The 16,327-nt window shown below is 42.7% G+C and overlaps 1 protein-coding gene across 1 annotated transcript in view; it reads left to right on the forward strand.

The window, feature by feature from the left end:
• LOC107756025 (BCL-6 corepressor-like) overlaps positions 1–16,327 on the forward strand; it is a 50,088-nt gene that overhangs the window by 15,436 nt on the left and 18,325 nt on the right. Inside the window, exons 6-9 of the mRNA XM_016573001.1 lie at positions 1,546–1,833; positions 4,858–5,247; positions 11,724–12,028; positions 14,901–15,179. Of these exons, the coding sequence (XP_016428487.1) occupies positions 1,546–1,833; positions 4,858–5,247; positions 11,724–12,028; positions 14,901–15,179 (1,262 nt within the window). The remainder of the gene's footprint in view (positions 1–1,545; positions 1,834–4,857; positions 5,248–11,723; positions 12,029–14,900; positions 15,180–16,327) is intronic.

Raw genomic sequence — 16,327 nt, forward strand, 5'->3', positions numbered from 1 at the left:
ACCCCCTTACATTTCCTCCCCTTGTCACTAGGGACGGTCCCTGTGCTGTGGCGCTCCATGCAACAGCGTTAAACCAGCGGAAACTACGTGGTAAACATGGCTTCCGCCACCGCCACCCTCAAAAGGAAGCGCTCGCATAAACATGCACATGCTCTGACTCTCTCCCTATCTCTCTCTCTCTTTCTCTCTCTCTCTGCTGTTTTGGCTCTTGTATTTTCCACTTGAGCTTTGGTAATGGCCTAATGCCATCAGATTTCCAAATCAACACTTTGCTGCTATGTGACCTCGCTCTCCCTGGTGGCTTTCACAGAGGCGAGGCGTTTCCTGTGCATGTGGGTCAGAGTGTGTGTGTGTGCGTGAACGCTCGCATGTGTGTCAGCCACACGGACAATTAACAGCGCTCTGGATTACATAAACACAGTGCGCTCGGCAGACCGGCAGTTCCTGTGAAGCTTTGAAGGTGAAAATGCTACAGAAAACCTTCTACTCTAGTTTTAAGTTGTCGAATACCATTCTATTTATCAATCAATACAGTTCAAGTAATTGATTATTTACTTTGTGCGTCCTTTCAGGATGTTTCATGTCCTTCGTTCCTCTCTTGATTTTTATGCCCCGTCTGTCCTTCAACATCTCTCTCTCGCTCTCTCAGAATGGCCACATTAACTCTCTCCGGGTGACGCAAATGATGTTACCATGGTGATCTGTTTTGGTTCAGAGTTGCTATGGTGCACACATTGCCATGAATTATGGGATGCATGTGGTGTTAGTCACATGCTTTGTGCGTGTCTGTGAGAGCCCGGGGCAGGGTGGGCTGCATTCTTACCCAGGCCAGTATAAAAGTAGTTCTGTTCTGCATCGAGGGCACGTTTAATCGAGTCATTTTGTATGCATGATTCCACACCATTTTTATGAATTTTGTGGAATGTGTATTTTTTGGTAAATTTGATAGATTTGGTTTATGTGTGACTTATAAGGTGTCAGCTAGATGTGTAATGTGTAAGTGCATGATTTTAGGACGTGCATGTGATGCTATATATGGTGCGAATGTGTGTGTGTGAAAGAGAGAAGCGGGCGGTATGGAGCATGAGCCCCTAGCGCCTGTCTTTGATCTGCGCTGCTGCTCTTAGCTGCCGGGAGACATTCTCAAGGAGCGCTTTTCACTGCCACACACAGAATGGGAAAAAGCAGGAGAGGGGGAGGAGAGAGAGGAAGGGAGAGGAGACTCGAGTTGGGTTGCCGCTTGCGCTCTTGGCACGGATGTTTCGGGCTAATTTAAGATCGCAGAGAGAGCGAGCAAGTGCGTCCCTGTTTGCCGTCTAGCTCCCCGTGTGGGATGGGTGTGGTATAGTTAGCACAAGCACACAAGTGTCCAGGGTAGGGTGGGGGCAGGGTTGTTTTTCTGTTGTTTTTCTTTCTATCTCTCTCTGTCTACTCTCAGCCTCTACTGATTTGTCGCGCTTCTTTTGAACTTGGAAAAGGTCTTTCTTTGCAAGCCGGTGACGCAATGTGTCAGACTAACGCAATTGTGTTTGTGTGGCTACGCAGGTGCGACGCCAACATGTGCAAACAACAGAGTTCCCGTGCTCCAGCGGTGCGGCCCACCAGCCGATGTCCCACAGTCCCGCCGAGCAGAGGAGAAGAGAGCGAGGGACGTGAAAGGAGAGGAGGAGGGGTCTGTTGGCACGGCGACGGGCAGGAAACGTGCATTGGGTTTGGAACAGAGCCAAGGCCACCCTGATTGCGTGCACACCGCAGAAGAGAGAGATGGAGAGAGACGGACGAGAGGAGAGGACGATAATGGCATCGCGGCGAAGAGAGCGAGACTGATTTCAGGTAGACATCCGGGCTGTCTGTCTCTCCAATGTCCTTCAGCATGTCTGTCCTCTTTTTCAGTCTCTTCATCCCATTCTTTCCGCCAGCTCCAAGTAGTGGATGGTCTGCTCTGTCTTTCATCTTATCACCGACCTCCTGACACGTCTCACTCTCTCGCTGCTCTTTTCCCTTTTCCTCTGCTTGCTCCAGCTTTGATCCTTTCGCTGGCCTTTTCGATTCATCTTGATTTGTGTTTATTGCCGTCACATGGTCCAAATAAACACAACTGCCGGGCGTTCTCTGCCCTACTCTCTCTTTGTGCTCAGTCTAAAGGGCGTTTTCAGACATCAAAACAGCCTTTGTATAAATCGCATCGCTTAAACTTGTCCCAGAAAGCTTGTTTTTGTCAGCAAAACGTGGGTGTCTGTTCAGCTCTGTACTTTCATTTTAAAAGCTATCAAACTGGTGGATTTTTGTGTTCTAGAAGGAAACAACTCTGTTAACAATTGGAAAACAATTCCTGCTCTAAGTGCGCAACCCTTTGTTTATACTTTGCACTGACACAAGTGAACATCGCTAAATGCAGCTGTAAATGGGTTGCAGTGCATTGTGGAGATGCATTACGATCCAATTCTGGGGATGCATTGTGAACTTTTGGTGGTCAGAGATTAGGGTTGTGATGGTGAAGAAATTTTCCCACCGGTTAATCGACGTGTGACAACACCGGTATCACCGTGGGGCAGAGATGTCTATGGCTGCAGAGCATTTGTAACCTAATGCATCCTAAATGTGTCAGTCAAGCAACAACTTATGATTCATATAACCACAAACTTATGCCAGAACAAGAAATTTGGGCACAGTTTAGTACGCAATGTATGTAGTCACAAACAGTGTTGGGGAGTAACTAGTTACATGTAACGGAATTACGTAATTTAATTACAAAATAAATGTAACTGTAATCTGTTACGGTTACTGAGAAAAAATGTGTAATTAAATTACAGTTACTTATGAAAATGTTAATGATTACAAAAGGGGTTACAGCTGAATGTTTTCTTACACATATAGGTTTGATTGATTTCATTCCCAAATTGCATTGACTGCTTTAAAATATGAGACACCAATGTTTCAGGAGTTTAGGACACAGAAAATATGACACATGCTGATTTGATAACCATTTTATTTCCTATTTGGGTTTGTGTATGCTTTATTTTTTAAACAGTTTTTTCCAAAGCATTGTTAGATGCCAGTGTTTCATGTTCATAGCTATGCAAAGATTTCATTTCAAATTTATTAAACTATCTTCTGATTTTTAAATCTGTATTTAACCTCAAAGTAAAAACAGGTGTTAAAGTCTGATTTTGTGGTGGCTGTGCTTTAAAATTTAATTATCATCTTAATTCAAGTGATAAAGGATTTTGAAGTCTGACAGTAATTAGTGTTGATTACTACTGTAATGTTAACCCTGCCTGCTTTAAATGTTTCAAAATGATTAACATTTGAAAATATTTGTTAGAAATTTTGAAAAGTAGGCTACTCAAAAAGTAATCAAATGTAATCAGTTACATTACTTTAATAAAGTAATATAAATAATTACACTATTTATTACATTTTAAATAGGGTAACTTGTAATCTGTAACCTATTACATTTCCAAAGTAACCTTCCCAACACCGGTCACAAATTCTTTGATTTGAGATGCATAGTAAATCCAGGTGTATCCAGCAAATCGTCCCAGCTGACCACTTAAGATTGGATCATCCGAGCTGAATGTTAATACAAGGTATAAACGGATTGCTTCTATCTCTCTCCACAGACGTGTGGCCGCAGCCCTCCGAGCAGGAGGTGAAGAATCTGAAGGTGTGTATCGAGTTGACGGGTCTTCGGCTCAGTAAGCCCCGTCACCTCCATAATCTCCAGGAACTGTGGGATAGACAGGGGCAGCTCAACCATGACAGGCCGCAATTCGGAGCTCCCAACATGGGTTTGTCTCCCACATCCAAAGCCTCTCTTCCACAACTCCAAACCGCCAGGAGGGAAAAGCTTGACTCTTGTCCCTCAGAGGTCCCGCGAGTCGCCCACGGTGTCCCTGCTGTGGATCGAAAGGTCAAAGCGAATGGATTTGAAGAGAAGGGGGTGAAGAGGAAAGCAGAAGTGGAGAAAGGCTGGACTAAGGACCAGCTGGAATATGCAAAGTCCGCCACAGGTACTTCTTCCCATTAAGTCTCATTTAAATGCAGGGTTTTAAGTGGAGAGCAGAGCATTCTGGGTAGAACAGAGAAGCCTGTCTGTGAAAATCTTTAGAGGACATTTATGTCAAGAGGACCACAGACTTGATGGCAAGGGACAACGGAGTAAATTGGTTTTGTAGTCTGTTATCCTGTTTTATTTGCATTACTAAACAGTTTCCTCATTTAGCCATGCACAAACCATTCAGGTAAAGAATACCGATACAGAGAGTGCGGTTTCTTATGCACCACAAACTACATACTACACCCTACAGATGGCTTACATACTACACTTTATGCCCTATACCCTACATTTGCCTTACATACTGCATCTCTACGTCCTATGCATTGCACTCTACACAATACAGTCTATGTAGTATCTATCGTTGTAGGGTGCAAACTACATCCTACACCCTAATTTACGCTCTGCACACTACCTTTTACACCCTGTTTCTTGCAAACTATTCCCTACACCCTAAATATTATGGCCTCACATCCAACATAGATTACAGGCCATAGAGTACCTAATACATATTGCGTTTTACACAATACATACTACAATCTGTATCCTACAAAAACTACATATTATGGCATACAATCTACACACTACAAGGCTTACACACTACACTTTACATGGTATACACTAACCTATTACATTTCCAAAGTAACCTTCCCAACACCGGTCACAAATTCTTTGATTTGAGATGCATAGTAAATCCAGGTGTATCCAGCAAATCGTCCCAGCTGACCACTTAAGATTGGATCATCCGAGCTGAATGTTAATACAAGGTATAAACGGATTGCTTCTATCTCTCTCCACAGACGTGTGGCCGCAGCCCTCCGAGCAGGAGGTGAAGAATCTGAAGGTGTGTATCGAGTTGACGGGTCTTCGGCTCAGTAAGCCCCGTCACCTCCATAATCTCCAGGAACTGTGGGATAGACAGGGGCAGCTCAACCATGACAGGCCGCAATTCGGAGCTCCCAACATGGGTTTGTCTCCCACATCCAAAGCCTCTCTTCCACAACTCCAAACCGCCAGGAGGGAAAAGCTTGACTCTTGTCCCTCAGAGGTCCCGCGAGTCGCCCACGGTGTCCCTGCTGTGGATCGAAAGGTCAAAGCGAATGGATTTGAAGAGAAGGGGGTGAAGAGGAAAGCAGAAGTGGAGAAAGGCTGGACTAAGGACCAGCTGGAATACGCAGAGTCCAACACAGGTACACCTTCCCATTTTGTCTCATTTAAATGCACGGTTGTAAGTGGAGAGCAGAGCATTCTGGGTAGAACAGAGAAGCCTGTCTGTGAAAATCTTTAGAGGACATTTATGTCAAGAGGACCACAGACTTGATGGCAAGGGACAACGGAGTAAATTGGTTTTGTAGTCTGTTATCCTGTTTTATTTGCATTACTAAACAGTTTCCTCATTTAGCCATGCACAAACCATTCAGGTAAAGAATACCGATACAGAGAGTGCGGTTTCTTATGCACCACAAACTACATACTACACCCTACAGATGGCTTACATACTACACTTTATGCCCTATACCCTACATTTGCCTTACATACTGCATCTCTACGTCCTATGCATTGCACTCTACACAATACAGTCTATGTAGTATCTATCGTTGTAGGGTGCAAACTACATCCTACACCCTAATTTACGCTCTGCACACTACCTTTTACACCCTGTTTCTTGCAAACTATTCCCTACACCCTAAATATTATGGCCTCACATCCAACATAGATTACAGGCCATAGAGTACCTAATACATATTGCGTTTTACACAATACATACTACAATCTGTATCCTACAAAAACTACATATTATGGCATACAATCTACACACTACAAGGCTTACACACTACACTTTACATGGTATACACTACACCCTACTTACTAATTAATGCCTCCTATATACTACAATCTATACCCTACATATATATACTACATCCTACACACTATACCTTTTAATACTATGCAAACTGAGTTATTTCACACTACGTACTATAGTCCACATACTACACCCTACCTCCTATATGTTTTGTCTCACACTCTGTATCCTTTAAACTACATACTATGGCATACAACCTTCTCATATCTAGTATAGTACACATTACACTTTACATGGTATACACTACACCCTACTTACTACGTAATGTTCCGTATATATACATGTATACCACATCCTACATACTATATACTATTTCTATACTATGCAAACTACGTGCTTTCACATACTAAATTCTGCATACTACGCCCTACATACTACACCCTTTTTCTTTCTATTGGCAGGTCTGTAAATGGTGCTCTAAGCTAAGACTAAGTCTCATTAAGTTATGCAGGTCAGAGAAGGACCCAGAAGGAGAGAACTGAGTGGGGAGACACACGCAGCGTGAACAAATGAGACACAAAGAGAAAGGGAACGAACGGCTGTTAGAAAGCAGAGGGAAAGGGTGGAAGAGAAGGAGTGAAAGAGATGAAAAGAGGATACGGAGCGCTGAGGGGAGAACCGAGGTGAAAGACGAGAGCGAGGCAGATTAGAGGAAAGCAGAGCACGTCGCCCTGTGTCTGTGGCTTTGGGATAGCAATAATGATTCTTGTTGATTGACAAGCCGTGCTCGCACTCGCTCGCTCGCTCGCACGCACACACACTCTCAGGCGCTTGCTTCCTTGTTGGTATAAAAGCATCGCCGAGAAAGCGCATGCCGCAGAGTAATGAGCCATGAGATTCCACAACTGTGCAAATAACAATATGTGTGTGTGTGTGTGTGAGGCTGCCCGTCAGTATCTTGGCTGCTGGATATTGTGCTGGCGTTCTGTCAGGAGGATTAGAGAGCAGCAAGACGAGAGACGAGACTCTTTATCTCATTCTATCCCTCACTCTGTGCGTGTGAGTAATATGGTCCTATACATATGCATCTTGGTTTTACTCAAGATGAGAGATGGTTTGCTAGTTAATGCATTATTGTGTGTGTGTGTGTGTGTGTGTGTTTGCCCAGTTGCGTGCTAATGGGAGGCTAATATCCCCCAGATGTCCCTGTCAAAATCCGTCTCCCACCGCACACACACATGCTCTCGCTCTTCAGCTGAGGGAATTCGTACACACACGCAGGCTAATTTGTGTCGTCTATGACAAGGTGTGAGAGACAAGACACGCATACCAGTGATGCACGACTCTCCGCTGTAAGCCCCAGGGTGTGTGTGCGTTTTTAGCGCACTGCTTTTGTTCTGTTGATTTTTAAAGACATTAAGGTCTTTGCTCCCCTTTTGCTAATTGAGTGATTCACTTAGGTTGCAGAGCACGCACACTTGTGCGTGTATGTGTGTGTGGGGTAGGTGCGGTGAATCCGGTCTCAAGAGTTCTCGGGGTAGGACTTTAATTAGCCTGTTGAAGGAGAGGAGCACTTTACGCAGGCTGGAACAGTTTGCCCATGAGGATGGGGTCTTGTGCGCAAACACACACACACCAAACACGAACAGTTGCACAGTTGGTGGTCTGCACATTGAAAGTTCTCTAAGGTGCTTTTGTCTCTGGCCGATCTATTAGATCCACCAGTTTCATCTCCACCAAACTAAATCATTGCAGAGACCACTGATGTATGGTGGATCGGATTTTGTGGTGAGAATACGATTTGCAAATTTACTGCTTGTGTAGACTTGTGCATGTTTGGGAATATTTGTAGTAGTGGTCAACCAATAATGTTTTTGTTTTTTTTTCAGTTTTGTTTTTCATCTAGATAGCAGGGTGGGTGAAATGTATGCAATATTTTGTGGTTGCAAACTTGTATATTTCATATACTAATATTTTTCTTCTTTTACTTAAAACTTTAACAAATTAAACTAAAATTTAAAATTAAAATTTGACACAATGTAATAGGGCTGTGCAATTAATCGCATGCGATTGTCATACGCATCTCGTCAGTAAAGCCGGTTCCGTGATTGGTAGTAAATCTCCATCACCTGCTTTCAGATGGAGCGGCATTTACTACACAGAGCCGTAGATCACTGACAAGCTAGGCAATATCGCGTTCATAATCGCAGATGAATCACATTCGATTATGAGCGCGAATCACATTCGATTATTGCCTAGCTTGTCAGTGAACTACGGCTCTGTGTATTAAATGCCGCTCCATCTGAAAGCAGGTGATGGAGATTTACTACTAATCACAGAACCGGCTTTACTGACGAGAAGGCAGATTAGAGGAAAGCAGAGCACGTCGCCCTGTGTCTGTGGCTTTGGGATAGCAATAATGATTCTTGTTGATTGACAAGCTGTGCTCGCACTCGCTCGCTCGCTCGCACGCACACACACTCTCAGGCGCTTGCTTCCTTGTTGGTATAAAAGCATCGCCGAGAAAGCGCATGCCGCAGAGTAATGAGCCATGAGATTCCACAACTGTGCAAATAACAATATGTGTGTGTGTGTGTGTGAGGCTGCCCGTCAGTATCTTGGCTGCTGGATATTGTGCTGGCGTTCTGTCAGGAGGATTAGAGAGCAGCAAGATGAGAGACGAGACTCTTTATCTCATTCTATCCCTCACTCTGTGCGTGTGAGTAATATGGTCCTATACATATGCATCTTGGTTTTACTCAAGATGAGAGATGGTTTGCTAGTTAATGCATTATTGTGTGTGTGTGTGTGTGTGTGTGTTTGCCCAGTTGCGTGCTAATGGGAGGCTAATATCCCCCAGATGTCCCTGTCAAAATCCGTCTCCCACCGCACACACACATGCTCTCGCTCTTCAGCTGAGGGAATTCGTACACACACGCAGGCTAATTTGTGTCGTCTATGACAAGGTGTGAGAGACAAGACACGCATACCAGTGATGCACGACTCTCCGCTGTAAGCCCCAGGGTGTGTGTGCGTTTTTAGCGCACTGCTTTTGTTCTGTTGATTTTTAAAGACATTAAGGTCTTTGCTCCCCTTTTGCTAATTGAGTGATTCACTTAGGTTGCAGAGCACGCACACTTTTGTGCGTGTATGTGTGTGTGCGTGTGGGGTAGGTGCGGTGAATCCGGTCTCAAGGGTTCTCAGGGTAGGACTTTAATTAGCCTGTTGAAGGAGAGGAGCACTTTACACAGGTTGGAACAGTTTGCCCATGAGGATGTGTTCTTGTGCACAAACGCGCAAATGCGCACACACCAAATGCGAACAGTTGCACAATTGGTGGTCTGCGTGTTGAAGGTTCTCTAAGGTGCTTTTGTCTCGGGCCGATCTAGTAGATCTGCCAGCTTCATCTACCAAACCAAATCACTGCAGAGGCCGCTGATGTGTAATGGATCTGATTTTGCGGTGAGGATATGATTTGCGAATTTACTGTTTGTGTAAACTTGTGCATGTTTGTGAATATTGGTAGTAGTGGTCAATTTTGGGGATTTTTTTTTTTAGTTTAGACAATATCTAGATAGCAGAGTGGGTGACATTTCTGCAACAGTTTTTGTGGTTGCAAATTGAAACATTGTTACATGTTTTTTTGGTGGTAGGCAAAATTTCTAATGTTTATTTTACACAATATTTACTCAATTCACCAAGAATGTGAAGATCTTTTTTTTTCTTAGTGAATGTAAAAATGTATGCAGTATTTACTCCAATTCATCAGTTGGTAAACAAAACTTGTACATTTTGTATACAAATTATTTTTCTTATTTTACTAAAATTGCAAAAGTTTGACAAAATTTGCAAAAATTCTACCAAATTTGAACAAATGAATGGAAAGTTTTAATATGTACTGTTATGTAAACAATATGTATATGTAAACAAACACTTATCTTGTTTCTATATTTTTATATTATTTATCTGCTAATAAGCCTGTGAGAACGTTTGTTAGCAAAAATCGGCCAAATTTGTTATCGCCCAAATTTGATACTTGGCCTGGCTGATATATATATATATATATATATTTATTTATTAGTGTTTGGTAGTTGGTAGTATGTGTTTTTGTTGGCTATGTGGTCTTCTGTCTTTGGCGTCCTCTGTTCTTGCTTGCATGCGTGAGAGAAATTTACTGTGTGGTGGGGCTCTCGCTGGCTTTGTGTGTGTGTGTGTGCGACTGAACGGGGAATATGATGAATAATGGAACAGATGTGGAGCGTGCTCGGTTTCTCTCTCTCCCTCTCTCGGCCTTGCGCTCACCCTTTCATCGTCTCTTTCCCTCGCTGCTGCATTTCTCTCTCTATTCTTCCACTTTTACGTCCGTCCGTCATTTCTCCTTTTCTGTTCGCTGTTGCTTCCCTTTTCATTTGATTTCCCTCTCTTATCTTGCTCTTCCTTTCATGTTTTCCCTCTTTTTGCTTCTGTCCTTCTCTGCCGGTTGATGTTATCACTTAAACGTGCCTCTCTTGCTTGAGCTCTGGTCATGTGATGCAAAATAGAAAGCAGACGAAGGAAAGGATGCATCAGTTTTTGTAAATCTTTTCGTCCTTTGTCCGTCCCTCATAAGGCGGTCAGCCTGCTGCTGTTCATTCTACTGCTGTCAGTCTGATTTACCTAATGAGACTTTAAGGAAGCTTCTGTCGGTTTGATATTTGTGCGTGTTGCCCGTAATGAAATATCTTGCAAACGCACAAACCGTAAATCCCAAATTTGTGTTCTTGCTATTTATCTTTGTGTTGTTTCCTTCCAGTTATATTTTCTGTGAAATTAGTTATTACAGAATTTACAATTAAAAAGTTGTTAGTATGTTCATAGAATCTGCGGCTACAAAATTCTGTAGTATTTTTTTAAAATTTATTTTATGCATTTTATTATTTTGACAACACATTTGCACTGTAACATTTGCATTTTACGTATCTCCCACCCTTTGAATGTTCGTTAAATATTTTGACATTTGTCTCATTCAGCTGAATTTGTTTTTCCAGTTATATTTTCTGTGAAATTAGTTATTACAGAATTTACAAAAAAATTTAAAATTTATTTTATGCATTTTATTATTTTGACAACACATTTGCACTGTAACATTTGCATTTTACGTATCTCCCACCCTTTGAATGTTCGTTAAATATTTTGACATTTGTCTCATTCAGCTGAATTTGTTTCATTCTACTGTAATATTTTCAGCAAATTTTTACATATGACATAATTCTTACATTAGACTTTCCACCACAACCAGTGCAGAAAAGGTACAAAAAACTTTTAAGATATTTGTTCATCTCTCTCCCACCATTTGAATGTTTATTCAATTATTTGTTTGTTTTTTTTATTCTACTGTAGTATTCTCGGCTAATTTGAATGCATTTGACAATTTGTACTTTTTTTTTTTTTTTTTTTTTTCAAAAAATCACAATTGGTGCAGAAATTAAATAATAATTTTGTTTATTTTGCTTACATTTACCTGAATTCAGCTACATTTTTCCTTTCATTTTACTGCAATATTCTCAGCTAATTTGAATACATTATACCAAATTTTCACATTTTGTAGAATTACGTTGCTTTTTCACCACAATCAGTGCAGGAACGGCACAAACAAAAATGTTCAACTTTCAATTCAATTGATTTATTTTCTGTTTTATTTTCCTCCCCACTGTAACATTTTCAGCTAATTTTAATGCATTTTACCGAATTTTTACATTTTGAAGAATTACGTAGATTCTCCACCACAATCAACGCGGAAACTGGTCAAAAATGTTCAGCTTTTCCGATTTAAACATGAGCGTAATATTAGCCAACTCTTTTAATCTCTCTCTTTCTCTCTAGCAGTTCCTGTTCTCTCTCACGGCTTTTGTGCCGATACCATGCGGAAGTTTTCCTCCTCGATTCCATCTCACCTCTCGGAAAAACGGCAGCGATTAAAGGAGCACCGCAAGTCACTGGGATCCTCCTTGCCCTCTCTGGACCCCGAAGGCACCTTCCCAACTCGTTTGATCTGGCACGGCGACCCTGAAAAGCCAAAGGGCAAGCGGCAATGCAAGACCAAGCACCTCGGCCAACAGGAGCGCAGGATGCTGTCGCAGTCGACCAATGAGGAGTGTCCTGAACTCAGCCCCGCCCACCAACACAAGGTAAGTGCGGAGGCACATGTCGGTGCGATCACAGAAGGTCGAGGTGCTCGTTTATCCGCACAAGAACGTCCTTTCTTTGTTTGCGCGAGAGAGGCTAGCGGTGCTCTTTGCTTTGGTCCACAGGCGTTCTCCCCGGGCTCAGTGAGGAACCGTTTAAAAACGTGTCTCCAATCACAACAATGTTAATCATACCAATTAGGGAAGCACCGCGGCTCTCTGGGATGGCTCAACGGATGCGGGAGGGGGTCATAGCGTGTGTGTTTAGAGTGCGGTTGCTTTGACCTCCTCTCGTGCTGAAAGGCAGACTCTCAGTGGAAAGACGCAAGCGAGGGGGAGGGGAGAAGTGAAGGCCGGGTCAGAATCTGTTCTCTTTCTCTCTCCGTCAAGGAAAATGATTCCCCAGTGAACTCGCTGTGCATTCTTTAAATAACACCGCCTGCGTTCTCCTCGCACGCAGATGTAGCGCACAGTCGCACACACACGTAGCCTGCGTTCTGCAGCCGAACACAAAACACACACACCTCGAGTCCACAGCGTTTACAGCAGACAAACGCCCTCCTATGAAAATATTATGTAGGTGTTTACACAATACAGTGTGTGCGGGTTTACTTGGTTTGCAAAGTGAACTACTTTTTCTGATACCTGCCTTTGGGGACATACGGGATGTCCTCAATTGGGAAAAATGACTCATAACAGTTTGTCAAGTGGTTTGCTGAAATGTGTATATTTTTCCTTTACCTTTTTTGTGTTTTATCTTTTTACTTAAAAAAATAAATAAAAATCCAAAATATTGGAAAAATTAGGATTATTATTTTTATAATAATACACATATTTCTTCTAATTCTTCCTATTATTAATATTATACGTATAAATACGATCAGTATTTATTATTATTTTTATTAAATTTGATAAAATAATTTAAACTACCATTTAATAGTGATAAAAATGGTTGTTTTTGTTGTTGTTATTATTATATACATTTATTCTAACTCTTCTTAAAAATATATATAACATATAAACATTTATTATTGTTATTATTATTATATACATATTTTCTCTTTCTTATAAATATATTTATGATTGTTGTTGATAAATAATAATGTATTAGGATTTATTATTATTACTATTAAATACATTTCATAAAATAAGGAAACAATTAATAATAATAATTTATTATTTTATTATTATTATATACACATTTTTTGCATTCTTATTGTTATTATTAATAAATAAATATGAATAAAAATATTTTAAATCAATCTATCTATCTATCTATCTATCTATCATCTGTGTATCTATCTATCTATCTATCTATCTATCTATCTATCTATCTATCTACCTACCTACCTACCTACCGGTATATATATAAAATATTTTAGTAGTCGGATTAATCTTGGTCTGTCTAATCTGTATGTCCTCATTCAGACAAACAAGAAAATGTCAATCGTCATATTTTAAAGAGACTTGTTTTCTTTGTGTTGTTACGGACCAAGCAGAGTGTGTATGTTCGTGCGCTGTGTGTGTGTGTGGGACAGCTGCTGCGCTGTGGAACTCCTCTGGGGTGGGTGGAGTTCCCGGCCCGATCGCCCCCCCCTCCCGACCTTCAGTTTGCTCGCATGAACTCACGGCCTACACACACACACGGCTCTCATCCGCCCGCCCTGCTGTGCTCCACAGATAGCCCTGCTGTGCTCCACAGATAGAGAACTCGCACACGGAAGGCGGGAGAGATAAAGCAAGTGGGAGAGAGCCAAAGTCTTCCGTTGTTTCCTATCTATCTATCTATCTATCTATCTATCTATCTACCTACCTACCTACCTACCGGTATATATATAAAATATTTTAGTAGTCGGATTAATCTTGGTCTGTCTAATCTGTATGTCCTCATTCAGACAAACAAGAAAATGTCAATCGTCATATTTTAAAGAGACTTGTTTTCTTTGTGTTGTTACGGACCAAGCAGAGTGTGTATGTTCGTGCGCTGTGTGTGTGTGTGGGACAGCTGCTGCGCTGTGGAACTCCTCTGGGGTGGGTGGAGTTCCCGGCCCGATCGCCCCCCCCTCCCGACCTTCAGTTTGCTCGCATGAACTCACGGCCTACACACACACACGGCTCTCATCCGCCCGCCCTGCTGTGCTCCACAGATAGCCCTGCTGTGCTCCACAGATAGAGAACTCGCACACGGAAGGCGGGAGAGATAAAGCAAGTGGGAGAGAGCCAAAGTCTTCCGTTGTTTCCTGTTTAACTTTCCCTGCCGGGGAACACACTCGCTGACGGATCGGCGTCTGCAGCTTTCCATCCAGCTCGCAAACAAGCACGCAGCCTAGAGCCGAAAACGGAGAAGCGCTCGATGTGGGAAGAGGCACATTTTTTCAGTTTAAAACGTGTTTATGGATTGTACTGGTGTAAATAGTCTCTGTTTGTTTTGGCATATTTAACTGCAGGCCAAAAATAACCTTGCTGACCATGCGGGCTGTGTGTGCGAGGAGTCGTTGTTGACAGTCACACTTTTGTTCTTGGTTTATGGTCGGAAACAGCGTTTCCTGCACTGCTGTTCGGCCTCAGTTTACTCTCTACTGTGGAAAAAAAATTGTAGGAACAGCTCAACATTTTCAAATGTTTCGAATTTCAAAATTCGGTCTCTCTGATTATACTGCAGTGCTGACTATGAACTTGTCGCTGTGATTAATTAGCGCTCCATCCCGCCTGTCTCTTGGCACCAAGTGAGTGTAGCTCTGTCACTCTTTTATCCGCTCTGTCTTTGTAAAGAACGTCCGCCTTTCCCTGTTTGTGCCACCACGTACTATGACTTGAATATCTGTGTGAAATCCAAAGGCCTTGTAAAGTAACGCATTTTTATTCCCCCCGTCAGGTGGTGAAACGTTCCGCCCAGAAGCAGCCAGCAACTCTTTCTGATTACGAGATTTCTCCGGTCAAAACCCGACCCCCTTCCCCTGCCTACCAACCCGCGGCACCCCCGACCCCTCCATGTGCCGTTCCGGATGTACCCGTACCTCCGGTCGCCCCCGCACCTCCAGTGTCAGTGGAGCCACCAGTCAGCAGGCCCATGCCGCCCGAAGCGCGCCGACTCATCGTCAACAAGAACGCAGGCGAGACTCTACTGCAGCGAGCTGCGCGGCTGGGATATGAGGTAAGCTCGCATTTGCGTTTGTGTGTGCGCGACCGTCTCTCTCTCCGACTGCCCTCTCCTGCTCTCTTCGCATCTCATTATTTCTGCGTGAGACTGAGTCTGACATGCGAGAGCCCCTGACAGGCACAGAGCGATTGCTTGGCGCGCGCATGCGCGCACACACACACACACACACCGTTTTTTTCTTCCTCTCGCTCGCGCGCACACACACACACAGCCGCCGTCTCATCTCTTTCTCCTTTCGGCTTTTGCACTCCCACTCAAACCTTTCTCGCTCTCATTCATTCCCGTGCTTTCACAGACTCGCTGTTTTTCGCACTTTCTCCGTCGCGTCATTGCTCTTTCTCTGTCGAACCTGAAAACCTTAACCCTTCGCACACCGTCTCTGATCTTGTATTCAGTCTTTTTTGAGTTTAACACGAATGTCAGTAGAGTGTTTTGGTGTTTTTGCAACACTGCAGTATTCCTGAAGACAACTTGAAATGGCATTTGCAGCACATTTATATTTCGCATTATTGCATGTTTTATCAATGAAACTGAATATTTATAGTAAATATTGCTGCATTTACCTATCAAAATTTGATTGGGTTACTCTGTTAATTGGATTTTGTGAAGGAGTGCCGCAATGCTTTAGCAACGTTCTAGGAATGTTCTAGCAACGTTATAGCACTCTACGGTCAAGGTTTTCTCCACGTCTTTTTTAGAAGCAAAGAATACTATTATTATTTTGTTTAAGTTTATTTGTAGAATAATGTGCATTGATGAATTATTGGTAATAAGACTAGCGACTTTTATTATTTATTAAAATACCAATTTCATATTGTCTTTAAATATCGTAGAATATCTCTGCGGTGTTCAGTATTTTTGTAATGCAACAAAACTTGCACTGATCTCATTGTTCAGTAGATTCCGTGCTGTTCTGGAATTTGACGGTATTCCACAGTTCTGGAATACGGTGGTTCTGCGGGTTCTGGAATGGCGCGGCGTTCCGTGTCCAATTTGGGCAGATTAATGGGGAGCTGGATTAGTTCCGGCAGTGCGTCTGAAAGGACTGGCACGGAGAACAGGAAATGAACGATTACTGCTGCGAGCGCATGATTTCTCTCCTTCCCCAGCTCCCCCCCCCTCCCCCCCTCCCCGCTCACTTC

This window comes from Sinocyclocheilus rhinocerous, unplaced genomic scaffold (assembly GCF_001515625.1).
Source record: "Sinocyclocheilus rhinocerous isolate Xijiao unplaced genomic scaffold, SAMN03320098_v1.1 scaffold1283, whole genome shotgun sequence".
In the NCBI taxonomy this organism is placed as follows: domain Eukaryota; kingdom Metazoa; phylum Chordata; class Actinopteri; order Cypriniformes; family Cyprinidae; genus Sinocyclocheilus; species Sinocyclocheilus rhinocerous.